Source organism: Heterobasidion irregulare (genome assembly GCF_000320585.1).
Source record: "Heterobasidion irregulare TC 32-1 unplaced genomic scaffold scaffold_04, whole genome shotgun sequence".
Lineage (NCBI taxonomy): Eukaryota > Fungi > Basidiomycota > Agaricomycetes > Russulales > Bondarzewiaceae > Heterobasidion > Heterobasidion irregulare.
In genome coordinates, this window is record NW_009258200.1 from 312916 (window position 1) to 330239 (window position 17324).

The window sequence follows — 17324 nt, forward strand, 5'->3', positions numbered from 1 at the left end:
CACCAGGTCGTTCAGGCTCTCAGCAGACACAACAAAGTGCTGATGGCCGACTATGTGGCAGGAGGCCTACATGACCACATTATCACACTCCTCCAGGACAAACTTGGGAAGATACAGTCGAAGTCTAACTTGCATTCAAATCTGGATGCTGACGAGGTTGTGCATATGGAGGACAAGACAGATAAGGAGATTCAGCGAAGGAAGGACAACTTCGAATTCATTCAACTCCGGGTTCGCCAACTTGACGAGAGCTTAAAAAGACGATCGCCACATGTGGGGCAGCAGAGACTGCCCGCGACTCCACCAAAGGATAGCCGACAGGGCTCAGACCAAGCACCAGTCTGGGATTCGACGTCTCCGAAGGGGAGGTCGCAATATTTGATGTACACCAGTACTGATCCCGGCTCTCCACCCACTCCTCCGCCTCAGTTGAAGAAGGCGCGAATGGGCAACACTGGCGCTCCATTGTCAGGACGTCATTAAGGCAGGTTTGTGAGTATTTACGCCCAGTGAACGAATGTGGTCGAGTCCCGGCGAATATGAGTCAGCGGGTGGCTACTGCAACGGATAGGGTCGCATAAGTAGCATTGAACCGAGACTCTTTTTGGTGCTCTACTCTTTCTTTTAAATACTGTTTTCTGTTATTTGTCAGCTTTGAAATCATGATTTTACTCTTCATTGAACATAATATCGAATGACAAAGGGATTCACGAGACAAGATTTTGAATTTAAAACATAAATTTATTTCAAGGTACTTAAATTGTATCCATAAAAATTCGAGGGGGATACGGGGAATGCGGGGATTCATAGTAAGCAATGCGGATGAGTGTGAGCGGGGCCGGTGCGGCGAGAATGGGGGAGATGGGCAGAAGTAGGTATGGATGACACGAGCGTGCGCGCGTGGACGGGCAGGAGCGGGAGAAGGATCCGGGGAGTCAATGTCAGCGTGAGCGTGCGCGGTGTGCATGCGCGTATGAATATGGGCGGGCGGTGGCGGTGGACAGACATGGGCGGGGGCGGCGTGAGTGGGCGGGTGAGCGATCGGCAAAGGGCATGGGCTGCGTACATGCGCACTGACAATAGGTATGGGCGCGCGAGTAGGCGGTGGGTTGAGTGCGGGCGTATGTGGGCGGGAACGGAGGCAGCATGCAGGTGCAGGGTATGGGTGCGGGGTACGGGTGCGGGAGTGGATGGGTAGGACTGAACGGCGTGTGTCGGTGTTGGCGGTTGGCGGTGAGCGCATGGGCGATGAGCGTGCGCGGGTGACGAGGGGGGGCACATGAGTGGACCACACGCACATCGGGAAATTGGGGAGCCTCAGACTCGAGCCTGGTGCAGTCGAGCCTCGATTTTTCAACGAACTCTCACTGGGACTCAGAAATCATATCCTACCGAGCCGCTCCAAGTGCAGCACTTCTACCTCAGCTCAAAGTCGGCCATGTCGGGGTCTCCGAAATTGTTTCTTCGACGGCGTGCGTGCTCTTCGGGGAACCCCATCAAGACCACCAAGCCGGCTTGAGCATCCGTTCGCCGGGCTCTATTGTTCCTAAGCATTCGATCTCCAGGATAGTCTTCTCCTGCTTACTGATTTTGAGTTGTAAACTTTTTGTTGCTCGGGTCCGATTGCCGAGGTCAGCTGCGGCCAGGAGTTAACCTCACCAATGCAGCACTTCTATGCTTATTTCTCCGATGGTCGTAATGCGAAGAGCTTGGCTGGTCGTCAGTGCATTGCAAGCAAATGTTCAGCTATTTGCAGTCGTCAAACCAGAAGGTATGAATAACCTCGCATAAGTAACCACTCCTTTATGTATCATACGAGCTTCTTCATCCGTGCTTTCGACTGACATCAGGAGATCCCTCTGTGCCAGAAGCGTTCGCTAATCAACAATTTCGTTTACAGCCGACGCCTGTGCCTCGATTAAGCGGCGCCGCCGAGTGCCACGACGATCCGGGGTCGTTTTTTGTTATATTAATGACACCCAACACCTAGCTCCCCCCGAGCCGCCTACTTCGCCCATCTTCCTCTCTTTGACTTCTTACTTTCTTGCTCCTACACACCCCCATCATGCAGACATCACAATCTGAATCAACCCTCGCGTCGTGGAATCAGACAGACTTCGGAAGTGAACAGGCCTTCGTCGACTACGGTTCTGAGCCTTATCAGTCATCTAGTGGCGACGGAGTGGCATCTTTCCCTTACTCGATCATCTCAGGCCAGGACACAGAAGGCCTAAACCTTGTTGAGTGCAACCCTATGGGATACTCTCATGACAGTTCGAACGAGGTGCGTATATGACGAAGAACTTTCATGATCCGTATATAGTGAGATGCTTTGAAGCATGGGTTCTATCAGATGCATGGGGCGTACCATCATCCTGGAGGCGTCGACTACGCTGCTACTGCGGACATGCGTTACGGCAGCGACTCTTCCCAAACCGACCTCTCTGCTGCTGTGGATGTATGTCAAGACCCTATCCTCGACCCATGGGCAGAGACGACCCATGAACAGTGGAACAATGCTGTCGATGACGTGTACCCTGCTATAGAGCCTATCCAAGTCCGTGAAATCGTTGCACCAACTCCTCGGCACGCCGTACAGATGACGTTAGAGGCCGCTCCGAGCCCAGCTCGCCGACCGTCAGCGCCTGCTCTCAATCCCGCCTTCTTTGGTCAACATGCCTGGATCAAAGAAAGAAGAAACAGGCATAGCCTTGCTTCCTTCAACGGCGAGAGTGCGTTTACAGAGAACAAGGTCAGTGCCCATCTCTCTTCCCTCGACCTTGGTTCGCTGACATTCATTTGGCAGTACGAGCACCCTTCTAGCCTCCTAGACGACGAGACCTCAGAGAAGCATCATCAAGCACAATATCAAAGGTGGCATGACCACCAGGTGTCGTCCTCTCTCGACAGTAGCACGTCACGCCTTCTGCTCACAGTCTGGTCAGAATGCCGTGATGCCATGGCAGGGGGTTGCAGCGAACACAAGCGCCAACCAGTGCTTCTCGCCGTGTGAACACTCACAGCATTACCCCTATTCTTCACCTTCTAGCGTCACTGTCTCTCCCATGAGCACACCCACAGCATCGACTTCTCCGCACTCGCAGTCGCCGGTGGCCATATCGATATTGGAGTCGAAGTTCTACACCATTTTGTCAGAACAATGTGCACCTACAACACACACACACACTGCGCATGCAAAGCACGAGGCTGGAATCTTTAGGGGCCCCAACACGGGAACCCAGAAAGGATGGATGGGCCGGACAAGCACTGAATCCCTGGAGACTATCGGTGAGGAAGGCTCTAGGACTGGCAGTATCGCACGACGCTGTGGTCGTACTCGCGTCGTCAGAAACGTTCAGCCCATCGCGTGCTTCTTTTGTCGTGGTCGAAAGATCGCCTGCGGTCCTGCGGATCCCAATAGCTCAGATAGAGCGTGCATGTGAGTGTCGCTCCTGTCACGATGTTCGCTGAGGAAAGAGGGGGTCACTGAAGGTCATTGTCGCTCCATCCCTTCCCATCTTCTTTATATGCTTTCGTCCATGCGAGGCACCGGCTGCTGCCGCTGAACTAGACGCAGCTAAATGCTCACTCTGCGGCAGTCTGTCCATCTGATCAAGCCATTGCGATATCTGCGCGTGGCTTCTGTTATTGGGAACACAACTACATGCGCTACTTCCACCTTGATCACCTCGTGGCGTTCATCTTGGCCATCTCATCTTTTCAACCAACCTGTGCTAATCTACTTTGGTTTTCCTTTATAGGCAATGTTTGAAACGGCACCGCAAATGCGTGTATCCGCCTGAATCAAGGCGTGGCCGCAGACAAAATGAGGATACAGCCTAGAGGGACGATAGTGCTATGCATGTTAAATCCGGCCACCATACCACACGCTGCGACGGCTCCTTTTTGTTGCCCAACGTTGCATGCTTTTGCGGCGTGCTTGCCTGGTATTTGTATCGATATACTTGTGGCAGTTACCCCATTTGTTATAACTTGTCCATACGCCTTTTTTGCATCTCGGATTCCAATTAATCTGATAGATCTGGCACGTACAGAACATCCTCATCATTGCCTATCGTCTGTACGAAAATAAGAGACTATTGTCACCATACTGTATTAAGGTGAGCTCGCAAGCTGCAGTCGTATCCATACCCTTTCTGTTCAAAGAGCGGGTTGTATCACTATCCTCTCGTATACGCTCATCTCTTCCGTGCGCCAAGCGCAGCCTTCCAAGTTATGCACAATGCAGGCGGCATTGAGGCGGATATTGAGAACGGAGTCTACGCATCCTCTTGCACGGCAGTGGTTGTTCGGCGCTGGCCACGGCGCGACGTTAGCGGATAATTGCAGATGAGCTGGCGCCGCGCGCACTGGCTAGAAAGCGGGGGACGGTCAGCGCGCGGTCAATGACAAATCAACCAATACGAAAGAACGGAGGGAAGGGAGCCGACGAAATCTCGAGACTGGCACTGAGGAAGGGGTGTGATGACAGAAGGTAAACAAAACCCGCTCGATCGAAACCGAATTGAATGAATCAAAACCGAGATGAAACTTCACGAGATATAGTATCGCGCGCGTGAATACAAAGCGACGAAAGCCACGATACCAGGCGTAAAAAAGTAGTGCGTGTCCTGACGTCGGGTTTACGTCGTCCAAACCTGTGCATCTAGCGCCACACGTATCAGCGTTTTATCAGGACGCAGCCAGGTCGGCTGAAGGACTTGGCCTTGGCATTGGAGGTCAATTGTCCTTGGTAGAGGCTAAGGACAAGGACAAGAGGCGCCAGACCAGGACCTCAATTGCATTCGGCAATTTAAACACACGCTCGGGGTCGGGCATCACACCGAGCGCGCATCAACCGAGGGCAAAGAAGCCCTGGCTAGGTTGGATACAAGAGAGTTAATCTTAAAAAAATGACAAAGGCTCACCCCTTTCGCATTAGTGTATTCGGCGCCAACATACAGGAATAGCTGCTTCGTGTTCCAGTTGAAGAGTGGTGTCAAGTCTGTTATGTGTTCGAATCCGATCCGATTTTGTGTTCGACTTTGCGTTTGGCGTGCAGTACGCGTGGCGCACGATAAGGATCCAAGATCAGAGGAGATGGGGAGCGGTTGCCAATTTATGGACGGGTGTACACGAGGACAAATGAATGGGATAGCGGAGCCGATTGCATAGCGGGAGGGATCGCCAGATTATGGGTCAAGTGAACGAACGGCGTCGCAAAAGCGGAAAAGGGATAGATTAGCAAGCATACAGGGTGGCGATCGCGACAAACGCGGAAGTAGAGTAGGTGACTTGTGTGCTATGATGGAGAGGGAAATGAGACTATCAGACTGACCAGCAGTGAGGTTGAAGTTGACGAAAGCGAAGTCTTGCGTACGTCCAGGTATGCGACGCGTTTGGCCGGGAAACTTGTACGACGGCGGAGGTGAGCAGGCGATGATGTAATTTCAGAACATAGGACATATCAAAACATGCGAGACAGCGATAAAGATGAAGCTAGAAACAGGAGACGAAGATAAAATGATGTGGTTCGAAGCACCTGTCGCCTGGTGAAGCAGGAAGAGAAGCGCGCAGTCGTGGCAGCAATCGATCCAGTGATGCACGCATGCATAAATGACAGCTCGCAGCGCTACAATTTCTAGGAGCGGGGCGCGAGACCGTGTGGATCAACTTCCGAAGCGCGTAGACGGGACCACCAACAGACGAAGACGACTGTAGGCGCGATGGCGGATACGCGCCATTATCGGATGAGCTAAACGTGGGCAGCTGGAGGGTGAAGGTCACGATCCGTTGCCATGGGCTCACATGGGCTCACGGCCTCCATTGCACACCTGTACCTCGGGCGGCGTGCGGTCAAACATACTGGAGTGACACCCAGATGCACAAGCTCGACTGCATAGGAGAATTATTATAAACGAGAACAGACAACGCACACTTGGACAGAGGAGATGTTGAGCGTGCCCTTCGAGTCCGCTGTGAACAAGGATGATGAACACGCGATGCCTGCTAGGAGAACCATCATGCATGTCGACAGCGTCGCCGTGATGTTGTTGATACGCGCGTAGAGACTGTGCATCGTATTTGTGATTTCTCCCTTCTATCTTGTATAGTGGATATCGCCTGGAGGAAAGGAAGATAGAAATGGACGTGGACGTGGAGGTAATGATATTATGCACAACGTTGAGCGCGATGGCATCATGGCAGTGTCGGTGACACGTCTCCTGCAACACGCTGCTCGATCAGGAATCTGGTTCCCATGCTGAAACGTATGCTCGAGAATATTTCCCTTGCTCTCAAATGTGCTCATCAGTAGGTTCAACTTCCTCTACAATGTCAATCAATTAATCACTCATTAGATGCATATCTCGATAACTTTGGCATGCGTCATAGTAGCAATGGAACGGCCGACTTACAGGTTGGTGAGTGAAAATGATATATTCTGACTATACTCATCGGTATTCGTGAATCATGTAAGGCCTTCTCAGCTAGCATCACGCTTCTTGTATGCTCAAATACCCTCGACCACTTCTTTCTTGCTGTGTCTCATAGCAGAATGGGCTAATCCATTGTACCTGCAAATGCTTCTCACTATAATCCAGTGCTCGCCTGCTGCAGAGTATATGCAGGCTCAGTCAATGCTCTGTGCAGATCAGAATCTCACGAAGTTTGGCCAACACCTATCGCTCGGTTACGGCCCGATGCAGGTCTACTGCGAGACGACATAAGCCCAGCACTGCTCTTTTTTCAAGCGTGGCGTAATGAGGAACGGGGCTCTGAGTTCGATTTTCGCGGTCGTACACCCTCTCGGCGACTTGCTTCCGGTGGTCTAGCCTTTTGGTCCCAGGGTCAGTACCTCCGATTTCCTCAGAGATGTTTTCGGATCAAGCACATCTTTGCTGAATTTTCTTCCATGTCATTGTCCAGTATGAAGACGTTTCTGATCATTTGCGTGACTGCTCAATTTTTTAGCCCCGGCTTGTTGTTATGCGCCTAGAAATGCTGTTTGTCTCGTTACTTGAGCACCCAGGCGTTAACTGATCGCACACCTACCTATACCGACACCTTTCTGAGATATGCAACGCGATTGTTTATTCGTCTCATGTGGGAACACCTACAGGCACTGGGGCCATAAGCACAACTATAGAGTTTGCTTCAGAGCTCGAGGAATGGGGTGTGTAAATATCGCGCGTTTCTGTTCTAAGTTATCTTCAAGCTTAGGCTCGCGGACAGTAGATAGATAAAATACGAAAATATTGACAATTTGCGCAGTGCTTAAGCGCTTAAGGCACGTGTTCGGTGGCCGTCTGCAGTGCTCTGCTACTCTGACCGCTAAGGCGTGTCCTTGACTTCCACCACATCGGCAGCGATGGACGACAACAAGGTTCTACACAGGGTGCTTCGTCAGATCGCTCGATGGGCTGTCTATTCTTCACTGAAGTCCACGTTATCAGCGAGGAGAACGTGCCACGAAAGGGTCCGCTTATTGCGTAGGTACTCTTTTCGTTGAGCGTGACGTATGGGATGTTAGAAGGGCTTCGGTAGTGGCATTAGCGATGTGATCGGTGGAACATTGTCAAAAGCATGCTGACTTCCGACACAGGACAGCGACACACCATAATATGATGCTAGACCCTGCCATCCTCTGTGAGTGGCATATACTCTGTGATCCAGAACATCACTTACGATGCAGCTTTCCAGCCTCGGCATTTCCATACCAGCGAATCCTTCACTATTGGAGCAAGGGTACGCCCTTGTCTATCCCCTCACCTATTACAGTCCTTCCTCAAGCCCTTCATCTTGCATCCATATGCCTTTTCAGCTAGCCTCTTTGCAAATCCAGTAGTGCGCGGCATCCTCATCAGCACAGGGAACATTCCCGTCGATCGCAAGAGCAAAGATCGTCAGGCACTCTTCCGTGGAACATTTGATACGCTTTCACAGGGTGCCGCCGTCGCGCTCTTTCCGGAAGGCACCAGTTATACCGAGTCACGGATCATGCAGGTGAAGGATGGCGCAGCGTGGTCCGCGCTCGAGTACGCCAAGTGGGCGAAAGAAAACCCTGACAAGGTGACGGAGGATCCTCTGGTTATTGTGCCTACTGCGATCGTATATACCAATAAATCGAAGTATCGCAGTTATGTGAGTGCAAGACACGTGCTTTGGTGATAATCTATAAATGCTGATTGAAGCTCAACAACAGGTCATCATGGAGTGTGTCCCAGTGCGATATTGTTGAGCCAAGTGCTTGAATTTGACATGAATGTTCCTAGGTTCGGCCGTGGCATCACGCTCGACCCGTATATCGACCAATTCTTGTCGGCGGAGGAAGGTGCTCCGCGCGCGGCAGTCAAACGCCTGACACGCACCATCGAGGCTCGACTGATCGAACTGACAATCAACGCGCCAGATTGGCAAGTTCCCTTCATTCATGGGTCTGACGTATCTCATCGCTGCTTCTCCCATACAGGGACACATTGTATGCTGCACGCATGGCAAGGGACCTTCTTTGGGAGGACGAGACCACCCTCAGTCGTGACGATTTCGTCCAAGTTTCACAAACGTTTGTCACTCTTGTCATTCCCGAGAACGTTGATGAATCTCTTTCTCAGGCTGGTTGACCTATTCTCTACGCCGGATGCTACGCCCAATTTTAACTCGGTCAAACGAATCTTTTGGAACATTATTCTCTGCTTCAGTCGACGCAGCTTACGAACTCAGTGCTCTCTGCGCTTCCTCTTCCTGATACACTCGACCCCTATCGCCCCGTCCCTCTCCCCAGCCGTATCGCCCCGTCCCTCTCCCCAGCCGTCTGTTCACACTCCTGATCCTTCTTCGTGATAGTCTGTCCTGCTTAGTCCGTCTCCCCCTTTTCATCTTCCCCCTGATGATTCATCTGCCCGCATACGTGATGGCTCGGCTTGGTGCACGCCTGGTAGAGGACGAAGAAGAGACACAAGCACAGAACAAAATCCTTTTTGGCCTACTATTACTCGTGTTGATTTACCCTGCCGCATTTTTCTTCCTTTGGGCTTTCCTTTGGTATACCCCTGTCGGAGCTCTGTTCGCAGGCTTCGTCGTATGGCTCACAGCAATATACCACACAAAACTAGTCAACGGTACGTACATACTCATTTCTACATGCTACATTTTTCTGAACAAACCGGTATCATATCTGCTCCACTTCACACAGATAATTACGAACAGTAAGTCCAGCTTTCTCCGTACTCGTCGGAGGTCTGCACATTTCTTATCAAATTCTAGTGCAAAACGCCTCGTCGCGGCCTGGCGCGTCTTGATTGGCGTCTGGGCTCCGAAGCGATTCGAGTATCCGCTCACGACACTCGCGCAATACACCACGACGCCGATCCCACCTGTAAACCCGTGGATATCAGGCTCTCACTCCGGCACATCGACGCCGAAGCCGGGTGAGAAGGCGGGGACGAGTGCCACCAGCGCAGCGGCAGAACCGCCCGTCAAGTCGAGACGTAAGAGGCGACCCCGCTCTGGGCGCGTCATGAGGCACGTCCTGCGTGCCCGAGCAGAGGCTGTTCGTGCCCTGGCGTCGTTCGTTGACCAGCTTGAGAAAGGCCCGGCAGAGAAGTGTGTGAACGCTTCGGCGCATCTCGCGCGGGCTTATGGTGGTGGGGTAGAAGACCCCAGTGCGCTCGAGAGTCAGTCAGTCGAGAGCGCAGTCATCCCGCCTCGGAATTATGCAGGCTAGAGGAGGGCCAGAGAAGTTATCACTTTCTTGAGGAAGCGAGGGGCGAAGATTACTGCCCTTGAAAGGGGCATCGAAGCAGACTGGGCGGCCCTGAATAGTGATGGTGAGATGTCTCCTTCAGAGGATGCAGAGGATGCGGAGGACAGGGACGAAATTGTTTTTGTATCCCCGGGCCAGTGACGACTGGTCCATGTGGACGAAGATCTACGGCTCTTGAATAACTTCTGTTCGTTCATCTCTTTTTGTGCAGTATGACATAAGTCACTGTCGACATTTTAAACGGCTCGGTACTGAGGTTTCTACAACAAGGATAGGTGCGAGTGCCCAGTGTCTCTCGACGACCACTCGTCGCTTACTTACTCATCTCCGATAGCTGAACGCCTTATTGCACGAAATTATGTCGACTACGTGTTATTACCGTATCTGCCTTGAAGCAATTGATAGGACCGCGACGTCGGGAACTTGTTCCCGACGTCAGGGACAGAGTGTACCTCATTGACGGTCAGATCGATGACTTCAGGACATGTCGTCCCTTCAAATCTGTATCCGCCCACGGTATTTCCCGGTTGGCAGCAAGCTAGGACTTCTGTGGAGATAATCCAAGTAAGTCCTCTATATTAGAATACGGCGGTATTACCCATAACCCATAACAGCTGATGTCAGAATGATAATTGAGATGGATTGAAGGCGGGTTTGGATCCTAGCCCGCGCGGACGCTCGGCAAAGAGTCTCGGACTTGAGCCTAGTGCAGTCGAACCTCGATTTTTCAAGGATCCCTCACTGGAAAATGGAAAGAGGCATACTCAGAAATCATATCCTGCTGAGCTACCCCAAGCGCAGCGCTTCTACTCTAGCTCGACGTCGGCCATGTCGGGGTCCCCCAAATTGTCTCTTCGGCGGCGTGCGTGCTCTTCGGACAACCCCATCAAGACCATCAAGTCGGCTTGAGCTGTTCAAAAAGGAGCCGTTCGCCGAGGCTCTATTGTTCCTAAGCGTTCGGAACGACCCCCAGGATAGTCTTCTGCTGCTTACTCATTTTGAGTTGTGAACTTTTTGTTGCTCAGGTCCGATTGCCGAGGTCAGCTGTGGCCAAGAGTCGACCTCGCCAGTGCAACGCTTCTGTGCTTATTTCTCCGACAGTCATAATGCGAAGAGCTCGGCTGGTCGTCAGAGTATTGCAAGCAAATGCTCAACAACGTGCAGTCGTCAAACCAGAAGGTATTACCTCGCATAAGTAACCACTCCTTTATGTGTCATACGAGCATCTTCATCCGCGCTTCCGACTGACATCAGGAGATCCCTCTGTGCCAGAAGCGTTCGCTAATCAACAATCTCATTTACAGCTGACGCCTGTGCCCCAATGGGGAGAATGCGTGTCAGTATTTTTACACCGATCGAATTCATAGAGAATCACGATTAAGTCCCATAATTGACCGTGGGACCACGCAAAGCAGGCTTTGTATCGTCGGCCGGTACCTTGCTTCCGAGCACTGCGCATGGGCTCGAAGCTGCTCAAAATCTATACGCAGTGTCGCACACTGCCTCAGGTACTGACCTGCGCGAATTCTTTCGAACGTTCTACAAGGAAATACTGTAGGTCCTTGTATTTCTCCCTGATCAAATAAGAAATTTGAGTTGGTGAACGCGCGTGGAGGCGCGTGGTCGGAGCCAAGATGATGATCTCTCTAGTGCCATCTTAAACCTTTCTCGATTAAGCGGCGCCGCCGAGTGCCACGACGATCCGGGGTCATTTTTCGTTATATTTATGGCACCCGATACCTAGCTCTTTTTGAGTCGTCTACTTCACCCATCACCCCCTTTGACTTTTTGCGATCCTGCTCTCACACACTCTCGTCATGCAGGCATCACAATCTGATTCAACCCTCGCGTCATGGAATCAGACAGATGTCGGAAGTGAACAGGCCTTCGTCAACTACGGTTCTGAGCCTTATCAATCATCTAGTGGCGACGGACTGGCATCTTTCCCTTACTCAATCATCTCAAGCCAAAACACAGAAATCCTAAACCTTGTTGGATGCAACCCTTCAAGATACTCTCATTACAGTCCGGACGAGGTACGCAATGACCAATTACTTTCATGATCCGTACATGATAGTAAGATGCTTTGAAGCATGAGTTCTATCAGATGCATGGGGCGTACCATCATCCCGGAGGCGTCGACTTCGCTGCTACTGCGGACATGCATTATGGCAACACTTCTTCCCACACCGACCTCTCTGCTGCTGTGGATGTATGTCAAGACCCTATCCTCGACCCATGGGCAGAGACGACTCATGAACGGTGGAACGATGCTGTCGATGACGTGTACCCTGCTATAGAGCCTATCCAAGTCCGTGAAATCGTTGCACCAACTCCTCGGCATGCCGTACAGATGATGCTAGAGGCCGCTCCGAGCTCAGGTCGCCGACCGTCAGTCTCCGCTCTCAATCCCGCCTTCTTTGATCAACATGCCTGGGTCAAAGAAAGAAGAAACAGGCATAGCCTTGCTTCTTTCCACGGCGAGAGCGCGTATACAGAAAACAAGGTCAGTGTCCATTTATCTTCCCTCGACCCTGGTTTGCTGACTTCCATTTGGCAGTACGAGCATACTTCTAGCCTCCTAGAGGACGAGGCCTCAGAGAAGCATTATCAAGCACAATATCAAAGGCGGCATGATCACCAGGTGTCGTCCTCTCTCGATAGTAACACGTCATGCCTTCTGCTTACAGTCTGGTCAGAATGCCGTGATGCCATGGCAGGGGGGCGCAGCGAACACAAGCGCCAACCAGTGCTTCTCGCCGTGTGAACACTCACAGCATTACCCCTATTCTTCACCTTCTAGCGTCACTGTCTCTCCCACGAGCGCGCCCACAGCATCGACTTCTCCGCACTCGCAGTCGCCGGTGGCCATATCGATATTGGAGTCGAAGTTCTACACCATTTTGTCAGAACAATGTGCACCTACAACACACACACACACTGCGCATGCAAAGCACGAGGCTGGAATCTTTAGGGGTCCCAACACGGGAAACCAGCAAGGATTGACGGGCCGGACAAGCACTGAATCCCTGGAGACTGTTTGTGAGGAAGGCTCTAGGACTGCCAGTGTCGCACAACGCCGTGGTCGTACTCGCGTCGTCCGAAACGTTCAGCCCATCGCGTGCTTCTTCTGTCGTGGTCGAAAGATCGCCTGCGGTCCTGCGGATCCCAATAGCTCAGATAAAACGTGCATGTGAGTGTCGCTCCTGTCACGATGTTCGCTGAGGAAAGAGGGGGTCACTGGGGTCATTGTTGCACCATCCCCTCCCGTCTCCCTTATATGCTTTCATCCATGCGATGCACCGGCTGCTGCCGCTGAACCAGATGCAGCTAGATGCTCGTGCTGCGACAGTCCATCTGATAAAGCCATCGCGATATCTGCGCGCGGCTTCTGTCGTTGGGAAACTGATTACATGCGCTACTTTCACTCTGATCACCTCATGGCGTTCATCTGTCCAACTGAGCTGTGCTAATCTACTTTAATTTTCCCTCGTAGGCAATGTTTGAAACGTCATCGTAAATGCGTGTATCCGCCTGAATCAAGGCGTGGCCGTAGACAAAATGAGGATACAGCCTAGAGGGAAGATAGTGCCAAGCACATTCAATCCGGCTACCTGACCAAAGCATCGCTGATCGACGATAGAATGTCTTCCTGCGACGGCTCCTTATTGTTGCCCAAGTTGCATGCTTTTGCGGCGTGTGCCCAGTATTTGTATTGACATAGTTGTGGCAGTTACCCCATGTGTTATAACTTATCCTACGCCTTTTGGCGTCTCAGATTCCGATCAATCCGATAGACCTGACACGCACAGAATATCTTCATCATTGCCTTTCACCTGAACGAAAAGATGAGACTATGGTCGCCGTACTGTGTTGAAGTGAGCTCGCAAGATGCGTTCGTATCCATAGCCTTTCGAAGGTTGTATCCTCTCGTATACTCCCATGTCCTCCGTGCGCCAAGCAATGACACTCATGTAAGTCGGCGTACAATGACTCGTGAAAGGTTCGTGTTTTTAATCGCAAATTTTTTCTTGTCCATCGAGAACCGCCCAGACCTTTGATGTCTGCCTCTTTCCGAGTCCAGTCTTGGCTGCTATTCGACACGAGCTTACACGTTTATTCTAGGCTTTGTACTCATGTATGACACTGACAGCCTCACGATTTCGACAGCCCCACGTCATCTCCCCACGCACGTCTGATCGTTGCTCGATTATGACGGGAAGCGCACGAAAAGTTATCAGGTAGAAGTGATAGCTGGACTGGCCTCCTTCATCTCCGACTTCCGTCATTGCGCCTGTCGGCCAAGTGGATGTTGATGAAATACACCCATTTGTGGAACGAAATCGCTTACTGCTGAGGAACCTTTGAAGTCGATAATTCAGCGTTGAAGACGTCATGATCGACTCGCAAAGCAGGTGACAGGATATCTGACCCTGTATGTCCCGGGATGAAAGCTATGATGGTGTGTGGGGCACCTTCTGCATACATATCAACTTCGGCGAAACCTTGGCGGCTAATAGTTCATAGGCTACGGCGGAATTCTTGATATCCAAGTTGACCATTCCATAACTATGTTCCCTTCGCTCAGTGTTTCGTCAAACCCTGACGCGCATCTGCTTCTATCAACGAAGAACCCCTCTCATGAGGCCCCTCCTGCAAAAATGCGATTCCACTCTGCTATACTATTCAGGCAGCATCCCCCGACGAGGCCTCTAGTGAGCAAGTCTAGCACTTGTTACCACGCTCTTCGGTTAATGGGCATACACCTCGCGACCAGACTAGCCCAAGAAAATCTAAACAAGAAGGACGATGAGGCGTATGGAACGGAGACTGAAATCATGGGACGCGGATTGAAGGAATGGAAGGCGAAATGGCTTTAGCCCCAGTTTTGTGCGAGAGTGTTAGCCCAAGTAGTAGCTATGAAATTGCAGTGGACATTTTCGGACTTCCGTGTACGAGCCGGCTGGTAAGGTATCTGGTATGGTCATGAATGGCTAGTAGGATCTGCACGTACCGCATAGTCACGAGATATCAGAGCATCGCAAGGAGTTTTGGGTGCAGCGCACATATGTAGCCTCATAGACAAGTCTATAAGAGTGGTACGCTGGTGGTTAGGCCAAAGCTGAACATCGACTCTGTGAAAGTGCGGTAAGGGAAAGCTAACATACCGATTTAGCCATGCGAAAAACTCGAATCAACGGCGTCGAGGTCCGGAATTGATCACGCGGCCTCTAGGTCCCAAACGATAAGGAGGTCTTCAGAGACCTCTTGAGGTATCGAATTGCCAAGGTCATGGCTTGAAAAAAGGTTCAATTGCCATGCGCAGTAGTAACTCAGTTACGCAGTAGGAATCCTGCACTCAATTTGTGACCAGACGACATACCATTGTTCTCAGTTTTCGGGAATGTTTGTTTTACGAAGAATATCCCAGGAAATTTTGAGCTGAACGGCTGGAAAAAGAAGGTCGTCAAGCTTCAAGGTCATGATAACGGTCACGGTCCGAAGCTGGAGCTGAAGCGCTGACGAGCGAAACGACGAAGGCAATAGCGACGCTGACTGGCCCGGTAAATGCCGCACCTCTTCTTTTTTTTTTGACAAGTGATTTATTTATGTAATGACTAACAATGGGTACAGCCTTACATAAATACACTATAGCGAGAAACCCTCTAGGAGGGGTTCTCGGTCGAGGACAAAATGCATTGATGCACGCCCTTATGTGGGCAGTGTGGGGCTCAGGGGGATCAGATTGGCCCTTTGAGTCAGGCTTCATGGTCCCTCAATACCCACTAAAACCTTGGGGTGGTCCACCCAGTCTTCCTGTATATTTTCCTGGTTTGCTAGTATTTTTGTCCAGGTGTCTCTCACCTTTCTTTTCATCTTAGGTCGTCGGTCTATTTTTGCCGCTATTATATGGTCAATATGTAGTCTTTTGGTTAGTTTGTCGTACCATCTCTGCCGTATTGTGTCGGTTGTGTGGGTTTTTCCTTGTATGGCTCTTTCGCACCTCATGACCCATATTAGGTGAGCCGCTTCTGAAATTAGGATCCGTAGTAGGTGCTCTGGTCCGGTGTTTTTCCTCCTCCCGTCATTGTCCTTTTGTTCGTTGTGGTTCATGGATTTGGTTTTTAGTGAGCCACATCCTGTTATCGTTCCCAGTTTGATGTGTGGCCATTCTAACTGTCTGTGTGGCCACAGATTAGCTGCCATGTCCCATATAACTTGTCTTGGCGCGTACGTGCAGTGCAGTAGTATGTGTTCCATGTCCTCGTTAGGATGGCCGCAACTGTCGCACTGTGTGCAGTGCTCGTATTGCGGTATGTTCTCCCAGTACTGTCCTACCCTATGTGTGTTGTGTAGAGCTTTGTATACGAACTAGTGTACGTTTAGGCTCAGGTCATTGTTTCCGATGCCACGCCAGATCGCCTCATTTGTTTCTTGCGCTTCTGTTAGTTCTTTGAGTGCTCCTTGTATTATGTCCAGGCAAGTCTTTGTTCCCGTTCTTTGTTTCAGTTCTTTCTCTTTTAGGTTCCTTATTCCTCTATAGGCCGTGGTTTGCGATAGGGTCGCTAGTTTTGCTCCCTACAGGTCAAAGTGAGGGGGTATAGTTAAGTCTATGTCATCTACCGTGTTCTTTCCAGCTCCTTCTTTGGCTAGGGTGTCTGCTCTCTCGTTTTCAAGATCTCTATTATGGCCTTTCACCCACCGGAAGGTTGTTGGTGCCAATCTCATCCTTAGTTGGTAAGCTGTTGCTTTGAGTAGCTCTTTGTTGTCTATGTTTATCCAGCCAGCGTCTTCCCATGTTCACAGGTATTTTGTTAGGCCATCTATAACGTAGTGCAAATTGGTGCATATTTGTAGGGGTGCAAACGTCAGCGTTTTTTGTATTGCTGTGAGTACCATGGCAATTTCTCCCGTTTGGTTGGATTGATGTTTCCTTGGTGTACGTATTGCGCAGTTGCCTAGGTGGTCATCTGCTATCCATACTCCTGCTCTACTCTAGGCGTTATCCTTGCTGTTGTTAATGCAAGACCCATCGGTGTAGACGGTGACGGCATCAGCTTGTACGGTGGTGCCTCTTGTCATTACTGTTAATCTGTGTGCAGGGTTGTTGGATATCCTGCTTGGGTCGGTGAATATCTGTATGCCATCAGATAGGTTTGTGCAAAGTGTGACAGAGGGGTCAAAGATTATGTCCCCTTGGTTCTGATTTCTGTTGGTGCTATTTTTTTCCTGCCTCCTATGAGTGAGCATCAGGTCATCTGCTTACGGTGCCTCATATGGGTTATATTTAGGTTGCATATCCCGCAGGATGTCATGTGCTGTGCGACTGCATTTATTAGGGTTACGGCATCCATTCCTTCGATCCTCTTTGCAAGAATCACAGGCGCAGGTTTATATGCAGTAGTGCCTTCTGTTTCCACTGTTTGGGTTTTTGGTGCATTTGGCCAGATGTACTAGATCTACTACTGTCTTGAGGGAGTGGTTGCTCACTATACATTCACTACGTTGTCATCTGTAGTTCCTTGGTGTCAGTCCTAGGTGGTGCCACATGGGCATTTGG

At 50.8% G+C, this 17324-nt stretch overlaps 9 protein-coding genes across 9 annotated transcripts; 6 read left to right on the forward strand and 3 right to left on the reverse strand.

Moving 5' to 3' along the window:
- Window positions 1-42: 42 nt before the first annotated feature.
- Window positions 43-483, forward strand: HETIRDRAFT_316406 (uncharacterized protein; the record flags this gene model as incomplete). Its single annotated transcript, XM_009546555.1, has 1 exon — window positions 43-483. One exon carries the CDS (start codon window positions 43-45, stop codon window positions 481-483), a length of 441 nt encoding a protein of 146 aa, XP_009544850.1.
- Window positions 484-804: 321 nt separating this feature from the next.
- Window positions 805-1281, reverse strand: HETIRDRAFT_450347 (uncharacterized protein; the record flags this gene model as incomplete). The annotated part of the gene is made up of 1 exon (XM_009546556.1): window positions 805-1281. One exon carries the CDS (start codon window positions 1279-1281, stop codon window positions 805-807), a length of 477 nt encoding a protein of 158 aa, XP_009544851.1.
- Window positions 1282-2065: 784 nt separating this feature from the next.
- Window positions 2066-3843, forward strand: HETIRDRAFT_316533 (uncharacterized protein; the record flags this gene model as incomplete). The annotated part of the gene is made up of 5 exons (XM_009546557.1): window positions 2066-2284; window positions 2339-2752; window positions 2807-2890; window positions 2946-3439; window positions 3762-3843. 5 exons carry the CDS (start codon window positions 2066-2068, stop codon window positions 3841-3843), a joined length of 1293 nt encoding a protein of 430 aa, XP_009544852.1.
- A 1082-nt stretch (window positions 3844-4925) lies between these two features.
- HETIRDRAFT_242868 (uncharacterized protein) lies at window positions 4926-6079 on the reverse strand (the record flags this gene model as incomplete). The annotated part of the gene is made up of 3 exons (XM_009546558.1): window positions 4926-5005; window positions 5339-5411; window positions 5933-6079. Coding segments are annotated over 3 exons (300 nt in total), but the record flags the coding sequence as incomplete, so codon positions are not given.
- A 1264-nt stretch (window positions 6080-7343) lies between these two features.
- Window positions 7344-10569, forward strand: HETIRDRAFT_458415 (uncharacterized protein). The gene is made up of 13 exons (XM_009546559.1): window positions 7344-7490; window positions 7604-7647; window positions 7702-7746; window positions 7823-8142; window positions 8204-8214; window positions 8274-8349; window positions 8411-8479; window positions 8700-8784; window positions 8859-9119; window positions 9194-9206; window positions 9265-10038; window positions 10098-10327; window positions 10388-10569. The coding sequence occupies exons 1-11, from the start codon at window positions 7417-7419 to the stop codon at window positions 9722-9724; spliced, it is 1458 nt and encodes a 485-aa protein (XP_009544854.1). The 5' UTR covers window positions 7344-7416; the 3' UTR covers window positions 9725-10038; window positions 10098-10327; window positions 10388-10569.
- Window positions 10235-10672, forward strand: HETIRDRAFT_233495 (uncharacterized protein; the record flags this gene model as incomplete). The annotated part of the gene is made up of 2 exons (XM_009546560.2): window positions 10235-10327; window positions 10412-10672. 2 exons carry the CDS (start codon window positions 10235-10237, stop codon window positions 10670-10672), a joined length of 354 nt encoding a protein of 117 aa, XP_009544855.1.
- Window positions 10673-11580: 908 nt separating this feature from the next.
- On the forward strand, window positions 11581-13341 carry HETIRDRAFT_165304 (uncharacterized protein; the record flags this gene model as incomplete). The annotated part of the gene is made up of 5 exons (XM_009546561.1): window positions 11581-11799; window positions 11856-12269; window positions 12324-12407; window positions 12463-12956; window positions 13260-13341. The coding sequence occupies 5 exons, from the start codon at window positions 11581-11583 to the stop codon at window positions 13339-13341; spliced, it is 1293 nt and encodes a 430-aa protein (XP_009544856.1).
- Window positions 13342-15875: 2534 nt separating this feature from the next.
- HETIRDRAFT_316450 (uncharacterized protein) lies at window positions 15876-16139 on the forward strand (the record flags this gene model as incomplete). Its single annotated transcript, XM_009546562.1, has 1 exon — window positions 15876-16139. One exon carries the CDS (start codon window positions 15876-15878, stop codon window positions 16137-16139), a length of 264 nt encoding a protein of 87 aa, XP_009544857.1.
- A 260-nt stretch (window positions 16140-16399) lies between these two features.
- HETIRDRAFT_14511 (uncharacterized protein) lies at window positions 16400-16561 on the reverse strand (the record flags this gene model as incomplete). Its single annotated transcript, XM_009546298.1, has 1 exon — window positions 16400-16561. A coding segment is annotated over one exon (162 nt), but the record flags the coding sequence as incomplete, so codon positions are not given.
- Window positions 16562-17324: the final 763 nt, after the last annotated feature.

Bases quoted from the DNA above. Each gene is read 5' to 3' on its own strand.
- HETIRDRAFT_458415 (XM_009546559.1), top strand. From the start codon at position 7,417: ATGGGCTGTCTATTCTTCACTGAAGTCCACGTTATCAGCGAGGAGAAC. The intron at 7,747-7,822 runs GTACGCCCTTGT...ATGCCTTTTCAG, and splicing joins CCTTCACTATTGGAGCAAGG to CTAGCCTCTTTGCAAATCCA. The intron at 8,350-8,410 runs GTCAAACGCCTG...TCAACGCGCCAG, and splicing joins AAGGTGCTCCGCGCGCGGCA to ATTGGCAAGTTCCCTTCATT.